At 47.2% G+C, this 15,977-nt stretch overlaps 1 protein-coding gene and 3 non-coding genes across 4 annotated transcripts in view; 2 read left to right on the forward strand and 2 right to left on the reverse strand.

Moving 5' to 3' along the window:
- Positions 1–196: 196 nt before the first annotated feature.
- Positions 197–268, reverse strand: Trnac-gca (transfer RNA cysteine (anticodon GCA)). The gene has a single exon. It is a non-coding gene; the product is annotated as a tRNA-Cys (tRNA).
- Positions 269–7,054: 6,786 nt separating this feature from the next.
- Trnac-gca (transfer RNA cysteine (anticodon GCA)) lies at positions 7,055–7,126 on the forward strand. The gene has a single exon. It is a non-coding gene; the product is annotated as a tRNA-Cys (tRNA).
- A 1,689-nt stretch (positions 7,127–8,815) lies between these two features.
- Trnac-gca (transfer RNA cysteine (anticodon GCA)) lies at positions 8,816–8,887 on the reverse strand. Its single transcript has one exon. It is a non-coding gene; the product is annotated as a tRNA-Cys (tRNA).
- A 656-nt stretch (positions 8,888–9,543) lies between these two features.
- Lasp1 (LIM and SH3 protein 1) overlaps positions 9,544–15,977 on the forward strand; it is a 39,154-nt gene continuing 32,720 nt past the window's right edge. The window contains exon 1 of the mRNA XM_027924592.2: positions 9,544–9,787. Within this exon, the coding sequence (XP_027780393.1) occupies positions 9,719–9,787 (69 nt within the window). The 5' untranslated portion in view covers positions 9,544–9,718. The remainder of the gene's footprint in view (positions 9,788–15,977) is intronic.

The raw sequence follows: 15,977 nt of genomic DNA on the forward strand, positions 1-15,977 counted from the left end.
AATAACCCACTTTTTCTGCACTGAAAGTATCTCACAGATATCTGAGGGTCTCCATGGCATAATCCACAAACCACTGATTCAGAGGAAGGTCCTCCCAATGCTATCACATATGTAATTAATGTCCCCATGTTTTTCTCACCACTAGAATATGAAGTATATTCTTGGTCTCGCCTTCAATTTTAAAAGTGAAGGTACTAGGGGGTACCTGGATTTGAACCAGGGACCTCTTGATCTGCAGTCAAATGCTCTACCCCTGAGCTATACCCCCTCTGCTGCAAAGGAGGAGCTTATATCTTAAATGCAGTGTTTACTAACCAGCGATTGAGATATTTTAGTATCTATGATACACTCTGTTAGGTTTTCTGGGGTGATACCAAAGAACGAAGAGAAGTTTGCAAAGGCAAGCCTGACCCAAGCCAAAGAGGAGAAAGTTGAATCCTATTCAGGTTTGAAGGTTTGAAAGTCCCATGGGTACATGCCATAGGATGCCTCTCTTCCATCACTACTGCTTTTTCTACCTCCGACTTCTGAGGATTCTTCAAGTCTAATTTCTCTCCTCCCTGCCTGCAGCCTCAACTGTATTGAATACCCAGCCCAAAGCTGTGCTCACAAGAGGGAGTGTTTCCCTGTCCTTCCTAGACCCTCTCTGCTCCCAGGCAGACTTGTCCCCATTTTCTCCATTCTCTTCAGCATTTTTCATCAATCCCCCTCCGCTGGCTCCTTCAAACATCAAATTTTATTCAAGATAGGAAAATTTTTAATTCTTTGCAACGGTGATTGCCCATTTCTTCTTTCTCACTTCAGTTTTTAAGAAGTCTATGACTTTGGCCTGATGGTGGTACACACCTGTGATCCCAAGCTACTTAGGAGGCTGAGGCAGGAGGATTTCAAGTTCAAGGTAGCTCTAGCAGCTTAAAGAGACACTGTCTCAAAATAAAATAAAATAAAATAAAAAGAGGACTGGGGATTTAACTCAGTGGTACAGCACCCCTGATTTCAATTCCTAGTACTGCAAAAGAAAGTCTACAACTTAGTTTCTCCAGCAGGCTAGGGAGGCAGGCACTCTACCACTGAGCTACTCTCATTTCTCTCATTATCAACTACTTGGATACACCGTTTGGTTGGAGAAATAAAGATACATATGCCAAGCAAACAAGTACCCAAGCCCAAGTTCTGCTTTCTGCATTTTTTTTTTTTTTTTTTTTTTTTACTTTTGGGTATTTTCTTTTCTTTTCTTTTGGTACTAAGGATTGAATCCAGGAGTGTTTAACCTTGGAGTCACATCCCTGGCCCTTTAAGGGACTTAGGACATCAATAAATTGCTGAAGCTGACTTTGAACCCTTCATCCCCCTGCCTCAGCCTCCCAAATTGCCAAGATTATAGGCATGTGCCACCATGATGGGCTTGGGTGCTTGTTTGCTTAGCATATGTATCTTTATTTCTCCAACCAAATGGTGTATTTCTTTTCTTTTCTTTCTATTATTATTATTATTCCAGAGATTGAACCTAGGGGCACTAAATCACTGAGCCATATATTTCCTCAGCCCTTTTAGCCCTTTTAATTTTTTTATTTTGAGACAGGGTCTCGCTACATTGCTGAGGCTGGCTTTGAACTTGTAATCCTCCTGCCTCAGCCTCCTGGGTTGCTGGGTACACAATGTGTCTCTTGAGGAAGGCATCTTTTTGCATTCTTTTTTGCATTCCCCAAAGTACTGGGCATTGTGACTGGTTCACTGTAAGCCTCAGGTTGTACTCCCCTACCAACCCACAACCTAATTAAATTCAACCATGGGATTGCATCAATATTGCACCTACCCAAGCAGATGACATTTGTAGAAGAAAAGCACACAAGTTTATGTCACTCCACCAGTCTCAAACAGACTCTGCTTAGCATTCTGACCCACTGCTCAAATATGTTTACTTTTTCACGCTCCTAAATGATCATCTCATGAACGTTCTCCTGTCACAAACTCCCCACATTTTCTCTCTCCTCCTCTCTCATTCAGCTGAACAGCTTGCCTCTTTTTGGAGGAAACAGTAGTGTGCTGATAAATGCCTACCAACTGACTCTGGGGGACCTGAGTCTTAGTGTTTGCCAATTCCAGTGGTGCATATATACACCCCTGCTGATTTCAAGTTACCAAATTGAAATCAAACTTTTAAAATATCCTGAAATTTTAGCCACTGGTTTTTCCCATGCTAGTTTGAACCAATTCCAACACATCTGAGATAACTACCTCTTTCCACAAGTATCATCAATCCACTGACAACCCCCAAATTTCTACTTCCAACCTGAATCTTTCCCATAAACACTGGTTACTGGAGCTCCAGCTGCATATTCCTCTTCTCTTAAATGTCTACTGGGTACCTTGGCCAAAGGTGTAGCTCAATGGTAGCATATTTGCCTCACTTTGTGGGAAGTCCTCTGCTCAGTCCCTAGCACTGCAAGAAAATAAAGGTAACTGTGATACTAGCGTGTGGAATCTATAAAGATCAGGGGCTGTACTTTATTACTTTCTGTACAAGAACATTAAAAACAAACTGATTTTCTGGTGCTGGTGATTTAATCCAGGACATCACATACTACTGGGGTAAGATGGGGGCGGGGAGTAGAAAAGAGACAAAAGGAAGAACAAAAAAATGCAATTTTATCTATTTTTTTATTTGTATTTTTTAGTACTAGGTATTTAACTCAGGGGAGCTGGGCCACTGAGCTACATCCCCAGACTCTTTTTTTTTTTTTTAAAGAGAGAAAGAATTTTAGTATTTATTTTTTAGTTTTCGGCAGACACAACATCTTTGTTTGGATATGGTGCTGAGGATCGAACCCAGGCCGCACACACGCCAGGCGAGCGCGCTACCGCTTGAGCCACATCCCCAGCCCATCCCCAGACTCTTTAAAAATTATTTTTATTTTGAGACAGATTCTTGCTAAATTGCTTAGGGCCTTGCAGAGTTGCTGAGGCCAGCCTGGAATTTGTGATCCTCCTGCCTCAGCCTCCTGAGTTGCTGAGATTACAGGCGTGCATGACCATGCCCTGCAGGAAATACAATTTTGACTTGAAATTGTGCATACCTTTCCATGCCTGTCATTCCTCAAGTTCATTCTTCTCCCAGGCCTGTCATGCCCAAATTTCTGAGAAATCAGTAAATCTTAGAGTTCCCATAAATTCACTCACTTATGAAAATTACCTTTCTGTACTGATAATTAGCCCACAAAATAAAAAGATCAAGCAAAGCAGACATAATATATTTAAAAATCTTTCCAACATTATCTACAGCAGATAATGGAGACCATGTCAACCTAAAGATCTTGAGGACAGACCACCAGACTGATATTCCCACATGCCTTCCCATACCCAACCAAGTTTTCTTTTTTCATTTATTTGTAGTATTTGGGCTTGAACCCAGAGATTTTCTTTCTTCTTTTTTTTTCTTTCTTTTCTTTTTTTAATATTTATTTTTTGGTTGGATACAATATCTTCATTTATTTATTTTTATGTGGTGCTGAGGATGGAACCTAGGGCCTCGCATGTGCTAGGCGAGTGAGCGTTCTACCGCTAAGCCACATCCCCAGCCCAAACCCAGGGATTTTCTATCACTAAGCTATTTTTTATTTTGAGACAGGTTCTCACTAAGTTACTTAGGTCCTTACTAAGTTGTCCCAGGCTGACCCCAAACTTGTAATACTCTTGCCTCAGCATTCTGAGCAACTGAAATTACAGCCACCATACCTGGTATCAAGTTTCCTTTAAAAGAAGAGTCTCAGCCCCCAAATTGCATCTCACTCTTGTGATAGAGTGCATTCTTCCTTGAATGTGTCTCTGCTTTGCTAAATAAATCTCTGTCCATCTCTGACTGACCCAACACATTCTTTTTTGTTTGTTTTTCTTTGGTACTGGGGATTGAATTCAGGGGCACCTAACCACTGTGCCACACCCCCAACCTTTTTTAAAATTTATTTATTTTTAATTAGAGACAGGGTCTCACTGAGTTGCTTAGAGCTTTGCTAAATTGCTGATGCTGGCCTTTGAACTCGCGATCCTCCTGCCTCAGCCTCCCCAGCCACTGGGATTACAGGCATGTACCACCGTGCCCAGCAAAACAGAGTATTAAAATTAGTTCTATAATGTATGTCAAGAACACCACTAATCCTGAGTTGAGATTCCCCCACTCTGGAAATTCCTGAGGCCTCCTCTGGTGACACTACCACTGAGCTACATCCTCACCTTAAAAAAACAAACAAACAAACAAAAAAAACTCTTGATTTTTTTTCCCTACATTTATCCTTTTCCCTCTTTTTAAAAAATTTCAAAATTTGTTCTAATTAGTTATAAATAACAGTAGAATGCATTTTGACACATTGCACACAAATGGACCACAACTTCTCATTCATCTGGCTACTTTTCCCCCTTTAAAAATTTTTTAATTTGAGGAAAACACATGACTACCCTAGATAGTAAAAGATAAAAAAATACCGATCATTCTTGATTCTTTCTCTCATCCTTCATGAGCCATCCAACTACAGTAAATGATAAGGCTGCCTTGCCAGGAGCAATCTGCATGCCTGTATATTTTTCCACCTCTGCTGTTCCAAATTATGGTAGAATAAATAACAGCCCTCCAAATATGTCCCTATCTCAAGTACCTTGTGAACCCACTTGTGAATGTGTGACTTGCAGATGTGATTAAATCAAAGATCTTGAGATGAGGAGATTACCCTGGATTATCCAGGTGAGCTCAAAGTAATTACAGTGGTCCTTATAAGGAGGAAGCAAAAAGGTCAGTCAGAGAGGTGTAAGGATGGCACAGGGGGAGAGGATGCCATGCTGCTGGTTGATGCCATTGAGGAATGGGCTATGAACCAACAAATGTAGCAGCCTCTAGAAGCTGGAAGTGTCAAGGGACTTAGAGCTTCCAGAAGTAATGGAGACATGATAACGTTCTGATTTTTAGCCCAGTGAAATTGATTTTGGAATTTATTTATTTTTGGTGGTAGTGGGAATCAAAGCCAGGGACTTGTGCATACTAGCCACATGCTCTACCACTGAACTATATCCCCAACCCTAATTTTTTAAATTTTGACCTCCAGAACTGTAAGATAATAAATCTGTGCTGTGCTAAGCAAATAAATCGTGGTGATTTGTTACAGCAACAACAGGAAACTCATACACCAAAGTCTAAGACCTTGTCACCATCTTTCACCTACATCATTGCAATAGATTCCTAACTGGTCTCTCAATGTCTACCCACTATCTCTTTTTTAATGTGGTAAGAACACCTAACATGAGATCTACTCTTTTTTTTCCTCCCAATGCTAAGGAGTGAATCCAGGGTCTCCAGTGCATGCTAAGCAAGCATTCCACCACTGAGCTACACTGTCATTTCATATAAAATCCAAACTTAATTGACCAACAAGGCCCACAAAAACTTGGTGTTTCTGTCTCTGTCTCTCTCTCTCTCTCTCTCTCTCTTTGTTGTTGTTGGTACTAGGAATTGAACCCAGGGATGCTTTATTACAGAGGTATATCCCCAGCAGCTCTTCCCTGGGTCTCCATCCTGTCAGTCTACTCTGCAATGTTTTCTTAACCTCACAGTCACATGAACCTGAAACAAGAGGTTTGGTTGATCTCCAACAGTGAAAACAGAAAAAGACAACATTTAAAAATTAGCTTCCAAATAATTGATATTGCTATAATATGGATCTTAAAAGTCCCCCCAAAGGCCCATATGTTAACAGTTTCTTCCCAGAGTGGAACTATTGAGAGGTAGTGAGACCTACTGGGATGTCTTTGGGTCACTGGGGATGTGCCCATAAGGGGGATTGTGAGACCCGAGCTTGTTCCTCTCTCTTGTGCTTCTCGCCGTGAGGTGATCAGATTTGCTCTACCACTCAGTTCCTCCGTGATGTGCTTATTTTGAGACAGGATCTTGCTAAATTTCTGGGGCTGGCCCAGGATCTTGTGATCCTCTTGCCTCAGTCTTCTGAGTTGCTGGAATTACAAACCTGGGTCACTCACCCCTGGCTATTTTTCGAGCTCTCTCAAATTGCTCTACCGTGGTCCAACTTCCTCAAGTCTCAGGGATGTTGTAGTAGCCATTTCCTTCACCTTCAGTACCTTTCCCCCATAGATTGCCAAATGGCTGCTTTCTACATGTTATTCAGGTTTGAACTGCCAATTTATCTGCTCAAAAAGGCCTTCTGTGGGGCTGGGGTTGTGGCTCAGTGGTAGAGTGCTCACATGTGTGAGGCACTAGTTTTGATCCTCAGCACCATCTAAAAATAAATAAACAAAATAAAGATATTGCATTCATGTATAACTAAAAATATATATATTTAAAAAAAAGGGGGGGGGGATTCCATGGAGCTAGGAAGGTAGTTTATTGGTAAAAGTCCTTCCCTAGCATGTGTGCCTAAGGCACTGGGTTCACTCCTCAAGAAAAGGGGAGAAAAAAGCCTTCCATGGCTGTCCAACTTGAAATAACCCCAGTACCTTCTTAATTACATTTTGGTCTTTATTTCAATAATTTCCTTTATCACTGCTCTATTTCCTTGTTTATTCACTTGTGTTTATTTCCAGTCTGTCCCCAGTAGATTGTAAACTTCAGTGAGTTAGAAACTCCGTATCTTTCTGTTGAAAGTTTGTTCTGCACAGTGAGTGCTCCATAAAAAAAAAAAAAAAGAAAAAAAAAAGTGGGGAACCAACAGCTTGTACACCCAGAAGGCCTCAGTGGAGGTGTCTTTTTAGTTATTATTTGTATTCCTTTTAGAGAGACCATGGGAAAAGTTTCCCTCTCCAGTTTTGCAAGAGGTTATTCTCTGACTTGTGAGGGGAAAGAAATGAGTGGTGTTATGAACAAAGAACTGAGCCCAGAAAAAAAACTACGTTTACATGTTTTCAAACATGTTTTTTTTTTTTTCATTTATGCCTCTCTCATTGGTAAATTCAATGTCATTTAGCAAAAATGTCTTAATTTTGGATAGATAAGTGACTTTCAGCATGAAAACTTGATAGTCCAAGTAAAAAGAATTCAGAGGCACTTACCAGCAGAGGGGGTATAGCTCAGTGGTAGAGCATTTGACTGCAGATCAAGAGGTCCCCGGTTCAAATCCGGGTGCCCCCTTGCTAGTACTTTACTATTTTTCACAGGTGACTCAGATAACCAGTCACTAGGGGATTTCTGGATTCAAAACTTCTGAAAAATGTCCTTTGATTCTTCCACTAGCATAATTTTCCCCCCTGGTTCCTGGTGTCCAAGAACTAGCAGCAACACAGAGGTGGGTTTAGTAGGTTTGAGTCTTCGACCCTGACTATGTGATAAAAAGCCCACCTGCACCCTCAATAGGTAGAGGCAAGGCAATGAGTTATTATCATCTTAGAAATTGTTCACTAACCCACTGATTATTGTTAATTATAATTTGATTTGGGGTTTTAAAAAATAAAAAAAAAGGCATGTTAGGGTCAGAGCAGTATTATTTTGCCTAGTTCATACCCTGGTTGAAAAGACTAAGGATGAATCCAGGTTCAGAAAGCTTATATTCTGGCCAAGTTTAAGGGGTCATAGTACAGAGATGACAGGTTGAAAGTGAGTAACTTCCCTTCTTTATATTAGCACAAAGGCAGGGCCTTGGCTTGATAATCTACAGGTGCCATGTTCAGGGGTTGGTGTCTGGGAAAGGGGAGAAATGCTGGTTAGCTATTTCTGCAGCCTGGGTTTTGCACCATGGCTCTTACTTATCTCCATGTCCAGCCCAGCAGCTCGTTGTAATGGGAACTGGGGGAAAAATGTGCCCAAGTATTTCCCTAGGTCCCTAGGGATGACACAATCAGATTCCGGATTTAAAATATCACAGTTTCCCCCTGACTCAAGCAACATGCCTCTGCTTGTCTCCCTTATTTTTTCCTTTTTTGGGGCAAAACCTAGTGGAAGGGATGCCCTTGATTCTCCCTCAAACTTATCACTTTTCTCCAACCACACAATGACATGGTCACACAGCCAGCAGATATCTGTTCACATCTTTAGAATTTGAAACTAGATAACCGGTAGTATGAGTCCACTGTTCCTCAAAGTGTGTTCGGGGAACCAGTATCACCAGCATCACCTGGAAAATTACTGGAAAAGCTAATTCTCTGGGTCCCATTCCAGCTCTAAGAATCAGAAACAAGCCCTCAGGATAATTTTGCTGCGTGCATTCATTTCTATGGTTTGCAACGGGGTAACTTAATTTTCGTACATTAAAGTAAACGGATAGGCATGTATTGGTCATTTTACTGTTCCTGAAATGTCTTCAGTCTCTCTCTGTCATGAGCAATAGGGAAGGGTGAACACAACATGTCCATGTCCAATGGTAATGAAGTCGAACAAAACAAACAACAATAAAAATAATAATATAAAATAAAGAAGAAAAAAGGAAAAAGTTGAAGTTGGAAAGGGCTGTGCCTGTGGATTTCCCTCTTTGACCCACCCCTGCCCCCATCGGATACGAACGACAACCTGGGGTAGTCATCCTGTACCCCGAACCCAGCGTCCTGAAGTGCCTGATACACCTGTGGTGGTGGCAGCAGAAATCCCACCTCTGGCGCCAGTATGGGGACGTGCATCTTTTGTATCTGATAGTGCACTCAACCCACACCACCACCTTCCGGTGGACACAAAGCAAAACAGAAAGCTTTCGGCTAAGGTTGGAAAACGAGGAAGGGACTCACCCCGCCCCTGTTTTTGTTTTCTTATAACCTAGGATACAACGTAAAAATGTGAACTGAGAATGAAAAAAGGAATTATGCTTATTACATAGAGGAGAAAAAGACACCAAGGGGGCACCCGGATTTGAACCAGGGACCTCTTGATCTGCAGTCAAATGCTCTACCACTGAGCTATACCCCCGTGCCGCTCCTGCGGTTGGAGGTGGCTCTTTTGGGTGCTAAAACAGTGTTGCAGCTGCTAGGCAGGTACGAACTAAGAATAAGGAGAAACGGATTAAGGAGGAAAGGGACCAAGTTGAAAGCAGAAGGTGCCTGAATCCGAGGAACCCCGGGGAAAGCTGCACCGCAGAAGCGCGGAGACGAAGATCTAGCCTCGATCCCGAGGCTCTGAGTCTAGTGGCAAAGGACAGGTTCCGCCCCACAAACGTGGGAAAGGACGTGGGCGGGAAGGGAGCTAACTGCGGGGGCGGGGAAGCGGGGTTCCGGTTCAGGCTGCAGGTTCACCCACTGGTAGGAAGGAAAGTCCCTGAATCTGGAGAATCTGCTTGGGCGTTCAGGAGTGTTCCAACCCCGCCCTCGACGGGTGAAAAGGGTTCGCCAGTCCCTCGGAGCCTGGGCACTCCAGATTTGCTGCCAGCTCGGCTCGACACCGCCTCCAGCGCGGGAAAGGCCCTGGGCAAAGCGCACCGTCTGCCTGGGAGAGCTGGGGCTCTAGCACCCGGGTCCCACAGCCCGCCCCGGAACCCGCCCCCGCGCAGCCCCACGTCGCCCGGGGAGCGCGCCTCGTCGCGCGCGCCCCTGTCCGCGCCCGAGGCGCGTCCCCGCCCCGGTGCAGCCCCTCCTCCCCGCTGTGTTTATTAGGGGAAGGAGGGCGGAGGCGGAGGCCAGTTCCCCAGCTCCAGCCGCCGTCGCCGCCGCCAGTATAGTGCAGCCGCTGCCGCCTCCCGCCAGCCCGCCGGGGGAGAGAACGTGCTTGAGCTCGGGCATCCCCGCCCCAGTCTTTTCCGGAGCCATGAACCCCAACTGTGCCCGGTGCGGCAAGATCGTGTACCCCACGGAGAAGGTGAACTGTCTGGATAAGGTGAGTTCCGGGACTCGGAGACGCGTCTAGGCAACCCCGAGCTCGGAGGAGGGGGAGGAGAGAGGGGCTGGGTCTTGCCGCCTCATCCCCGCGATCCCTGGGGAAGGGAAGGAGGGTGGGCGGTGTCATTGGGTGTGGGGACGGACCCCTTGGGGTCTGGGAGCTGGGAGATCCACGACGAGGCGGGCAGCCACTGCTGGAGAAGGGTGGTCTCTGTGACCAGGGGCTGGGACAACACAAGGAAGCCAGGCCCGGGGTGTGTGTGTGCGGGGAAGGTTAGAGGTGCAGTCCCGCCCCCCAGGGCCAGGAGAGTGAGAGCAGACGGCCGCTCCCTCTCCCCGCCGCGCCGAGCGCCAAGTACGCGGAAGCGCGGGGCACTGGGGGGAGGGGGCGGCGGGGGCGGGGCGGCGGCCGGGGGCCGGCGAAACCTGCTGCTCTGGCCACCCCCGGCCCGGCTTCCTGGCCTGGAGGCCCCCAGCGCGGACGATCGCCTGGCGAAGGTCGCCTCTGGGAAGGGGGCTTCGGGTGAGGACCCGAGCCCTGCCTCGAGAACCCCTTTTTGGAACGACCTGGAGCCCCCCCCCCCCCCTTGGTGGTTCTGTGGTTAAAGGACCAGCCAGTCCTCCTTCACATCTTCCCAGCCCCCACCTCGAATTACAAGCCAACTCCTGATGCTGGGCAGTGCAGCCCGAACCGGGCGGGGTCGGGTGCTAGGGTTGGGTGGGTGGGGGACTCTTCGCAGAGATCTCTTGAAATTGTGCTCTGTCTGAAGATCGGCTTGTAGAACAAAGAGCTAACTTTTCAAAGCAGGTTTCTCCAATGGAGGGTGGGGTTGGTTGAGTTCTGGGGAAGCCGAGAAAAGGGGGAGGTGTTTGGGGGGGAGGGGAGGGTGGCCTTCTGGAAATTCGCCGTCCCTGGGGCCCTTAGGCGTCCCCCTCCCCCCCCCACCCCCCGCCCAAGCTGGACTCGTTCATCTGGTTGCCATTATACTTTTAGAGGGGGGTGGAGAGCAGAACTGGGTGTTTCCAGCACAGTTTGGGGTAGGATCCTGCCCTCTTGTTAAGCTCTTAAGATCCTAAGGTAAGCCTGCTCTTCCTTGAGTCCCCTCCGTGGTCTGGAAGAAAGGCCTCAGTCCCCTCCTCCACCATCCCAAGGTGGCTCCAAGTCTAAATAGTTCCTCTTTTCTATCCTAACCTTCAGGAGTGGGGTGGGGGGAACTACATACAAGAAAGGTGCAGGTTTTGTTTGGGACAGGTTAGTTCATTGGATAGTTTGTCTCTCCCTGCCCCCTTGGGGTTGCCATTCCTCAGTGACCTTTGGCCCCTGAGTCAGGAGGAAGCGGTGGGGTTAGAGATTCTGAAACACATTTGAACTTGCTCTTGTAGGGAAGGGACTTAGAGGACTGCTGCTGTTTCCTTACCCCTTCAGTGCTTGACTGGCAGGAGGAGAGGATATTGTGGGCAAGAGAGAAGGTGCTGATCTGCTGGATGATTGGGTCAGTCTCTGGAGGGCAGGACATGAGCCTGGAGCTTCTAGATGAGGAAACATTCCCTTGACAACTTATCTGACCTTGCACATGGATTTTGACCTCCCTGATGGCAGGGATTTTGGCCCCTGCATCTGCAGTTTTCTGGACTCCTCTTCCTGTCCACAGTGATGAATTGGGAGGAGACAGTGCTCACCTTCAGAGGCAATATAGGATGAAAGGATTGCTAGCCTGGGAGTTGGAAGACTTGGTCCTGGTTCTAGGTCTGCTCCCACCAGCTTAATGAATGGCTCAGGGCCTCAGTATTCCCCATTTATAGGGTGTGTGAGTATGACTATGTTGTAACCTTGGAGGTGGGCAGTTCACTAGTTTCTGGAAGGAGCGTTTTCCCCCCACATGATACTGGAATTGAACATAGGGATGCTTTGCCAGTGATCCCAGAACACTGCAGTAAGTAGAAGCTACATCCTCAGCCCTTTTTATTTTGTATTTTTTAAAAAATACTTTATTAGTTGTTGGTGGACCTTTATTTATTTATATGTGGTGCTGAGAATCTAACCCAGGGCCTCACACATGCTAAGGCAAGTGCTCTACCACTGAGCCACAACCCCAACCCCTTTATTTTGTATTTTGAGACAGGGTTTCCTTAAGTTGCTAAGGCTGGCCTTGAATTTGTGATCCTCCTGTCTCAGCCTTGCAAATAGCTAGGATTATAGGCTGATTACAAGTGCTGGCCACCATAACAGTCCCCTCCCTACCTTTTCTGTCTAGCCCTACACTCACTTGCCTTATAAAGACCATCAGTGCCCCTTGCAGTGACACATGCCTATAATCCCAACTACTCAGGAGACTAAGGCAGGAGATTGCAAGTTCAAGGTCAGTTTGGACATCTTAGAAAGACCCTGCCTCGAAATAAAAAATAAAAATGATTGGGGATATTTCTCAGTGTTAGAGTACTCCTGAGCTCAATCCCCAGTACCAGAAATATAAAAAGTCCTTTAGTGCTGTGTGTCAGGGGAGGAGGCAGGGATACTGCAAGGGACCCTCCCTAGTAGTTCTTGAGTCCCAGCTGGAAGAGGATGTTCTGGAGGGGGTTGCTGTGGAAATTAGGATGGGGTGATTCCTCCCTGTTTTGAGAACTGTCCCTAAAGGAAGTAGCTCTGGAAAGACCTTGTCCTCCTTTCCTCCTGCACTGAGTCAGAGGCCTGAAATATTCAGACTTATTCTTCCCTACCCCCTCCAGTAAGAAAAGGTACCTGGAGAACCAGCTTCCTTCAGGCACCTGGAGAATGCTGCTGAGACTTGGGAGTGAGAAATGTTCAGTCCCACAGGCATTGTTACTAACCAACTACCCAACGCTTCCCTTTCCCAATAATGGTCAGTCAACTTAGATTGGCCTGGTTCACTACAGTCTCTGGTGACATGTAGCACACCAAATGGCTAAAACACAAGCTGTGTCCTTGGTGTTAAGTCTTTTCTCCTTGAGCCTTATCTGCCAAAGGCATAGGTGGGTAAGGGCTTTGTCACCTCTGAAGGCCACCCTGCCCCCAACCTGCATTACCCAGGGTGCTCTGAATGCTGGATAAACATGTATTGCTGATGACAGTGTTTGAGGAAGGAGGTCGGGATTTGTTTCCCCAGAGGATTTCTGGGATTAGAACTGGGGGAGAAATAGGGTGACCTCATTTGCTCATTCATTCAACAAATATTTATTGAACACCTACTTTGTATACCTACTTTATATCTGGGTATCTGTATTGTCAAGTATCTTGCTATGTCCCTCTCCCAAGACTGGCTTGCTTCCCCTGGCTTCTGAAAACAGGTGGAGACATTCAGGAAGGTTAGAGAATTGATCTGCTGCCACTTCCTCTGGAATCCCCCTTTAGGGTGGGCTCCCTGCCGCTGGTTATCAGAGCTCTCCCTCCACCCTCGAAGAGGCAAAAGTCCTTGTTTCAGTTTCCTAGCCAAAGCTTAGTTACCCCATGATCACCTTGCAATCATTCATTTATAATAGCTCCTGCTTACTGTAGTGTTCTGGGCTCAGAATATGTAGCTGCCTCACCAAACATCAGTGATTGTTCCCGGGAATAATGAATCTATAAACAGAGGCTCAGATAGTTGATGTGGCTTGCCCCTTTGCTTTTAGCCAAAGTTGGAATTCACATCCAAAGTTCTTTCTGCTGGTGTATTTGCAAAAATTATTTATTTAAAAAAATTTTTTTTAAAGATGTTGATGGACCTTTATTTTATTCGCTTATTTATCTGTGGAACTGAGAATTGAACCCAGTGCCTCACACATGCTAGGCAAGCATTCTACCACCTAGCCACAACCCCAGCCCATGCAAAAAGTATTTTTTATTTACGCACTCTTATTAGTGCCAAAGATGGGTCATAGCCCTCCCTAATCCCCCACTTCCACTTACAGATCTGGGATCTTGTGGGATGGGGGTGGGGCATCTGGGGTATAAGGAATAATAATAATATTGGTGGAGATTCAGGAAAGATCCACACCTTTAAGCCATTAGCCTGGGTTGGTAACCTGGACAGGGTAGAGCTGATGCTGCCCCTGGTGGAGAGGAAAAACTATAACTCTGGGCAACAGGAAAGGAGGAGAAGATCTCATACTCCAACCCTGAGTCATTCCACCCCAGGCAGCCTGGAGTTCAAAAGGCAAGGTGCCAGGTGTAGGCGCAGTGACCTGGAGCTCTCCACACCCACTTCCAGAGCCTTGGAAGGACTGGGCTGGCCCAGGTAGCCCAACTGAGAGGGATCCTTGCAGGGCTTCTGTGTCCACCAGTCTCTGTTTGCCTTTCTGTAGAGTGGGTTTCTGTAGAGGAGGTTGCAGGTGGGAAAGGGAGAGCTGAGGTGACCTTCCTCTGTGGCCTGGGATCTGGCAGAGTGGCTTCTTGGCGCCAGAGGTTTGGTCAGGGGCTGCCTGGTTTCTGTGAACAGGGACACCGTGGACTTTGCCACAGTCGGCTGCATGAGAGTAGCTGCCTTGAGGTGAACTTTGCTCCTCCGAGTTCCAGGATTGCTTCCCTGAAGTCTTAGCCAGCAAGGGGATCTTGTTTTGGGACAGGGCTCCTGGGGCAGAGTCAGGGGGCAGATAGGGCCACTGACCCCATTGAGACAGGATGGGGTTTCTTTCCTCTTTGGATCTTCGTGCTCAGCCCAGGCCTGGCTCCCAGGGGTTGTTGAGTGTCTGGCCATTTTCTGCTCTCCAAAGAGGACACAGTGGCAGGAGCTGCTGGATTTTCTTGAATCTTATGGCCCTCTTCCAAGAAGAGGGAGGGGAGTGACATGCAGCAGCGAGGGTACTGGGCATCCCGTGAAGTGGACCCTGGCAAACCTCATTCCCTGCCATGGTGCCTCAGGGAGAATATTTTCAGCTCCGCTTTGCAGATATGGGGACAGAGCTCAGTAACTGTCCTGCAGGTATGCAGTCCATTCTGGTTTCCATTATGGCTTCTAAGCCCTCTATAAGGGGACAGGTGATGGCCCTCCCCTGCCCCAGCCTCTGATTATCTAGCGGAGAGCAAGAGGTCTTTTGTGGGAGTAGGGGCATGGGGTGGGCAGGACTGCTGGTGGGAATGAGCTGTCTTTTGTACAGGAGCCCTCTTTCTCCCCATCATGGCCTGGAGGGATTTGGGGGAACTCTGGATTGGGGGTTATTGGTCCTGTACCTCCAGCCTGGTATTCTACTCTCTCCTGCTTCCCAACAGGGCTTGCCTTCAGGGTGGGGGCTTCGCCATCTGCTAGAGTAGGGGTGTCTGTCTCTTTTCCCTTGTCTCCCCTGCGTCATTCAGGAGACAGCCTTGGAGGTCCCCAGCCTCAGGACAGTGTGTATTCCTGCGTGTATGTGTGTGTGAAAGTGGGTCATGGTCTGGATTCTGGAGAATGTTTTTCCTGGCAGGCCCCTGTGGGGGTGGGGGAGGCCGGGGCCCAGGCTGGGGCATGTGCTGCCTAGCAGGCAGAGGCCAGCAGACTGGGTGGTGACAGTGCTGGGGCACTCTGCCAATGCCTTGCAGTTATTGGGAAAGACAGTGGGGCTCTCACTTTGGGGGCTTATGGAGGCAGAGACCACCCAGTTTTAGTTTTCTGGAGGTCTGTGTGTGTTGGGGTATGCACTTTGGAGAGAATGGAAGATGCTATTGGTGGAGGGGGGGTGGCTTGGGAGAGGGGTTCTGAGATAAGCTTAGATTGCGGTTGGGGGTGGGCTCAGGCCAGTCATCCCTTTACTTCCAGAATGCAACTGGCCTTCTTCCCAAAGAGTGGTTCTCCTATCATTTGCTTAATATTCCATCATTAGACTTTTCCTTTGGATCTTCTTGATAGGGAAAGCACCCCATTAGAGGGTGGTTACCCCCTGAAATTATCTCTGGTTAAAGTGTGCCATGGTAGGGGAGATTGAATCCCAGCTTCTCAGCTTTCCTTTCTTCTGTCCCCTCCTCCCGGTGTCTTAAAAGCATCTTTTGAAAAGCTTGCCTTGCAGGGGAATCCCTTGATGGACAGCCAGGGAGCTCTGTCAGCTCTGTGGCTGGGCACAGGGCACTTTTGAAGTCCCCTGGCCCCCCCTTGGCTTCTGGACTCCTCCTTTGAGGGTCAGGAATGTCTCCTTTGCCTGCTGGGAATTGGGGCAGGGACAGGCCAGCCAGGTCATCCAGACAGCCTGGATTCTGGGGTCTTAATAGCTGAAGCCCTGGT

Source organism: Marmota flaviventris, chromosome 17 (genome assembly GCF_047511675.1).
Source record: "Marmota flaviventris isolate mMarFla1 chromosome 17, mMarFla1.hap1, whole genome shotgun sequence".
NCBI lineage: Eukaryota > Metazoa > Chordata > Mammalia > Rodentia > Sciuridae > Marmota > Marmota flaviventris.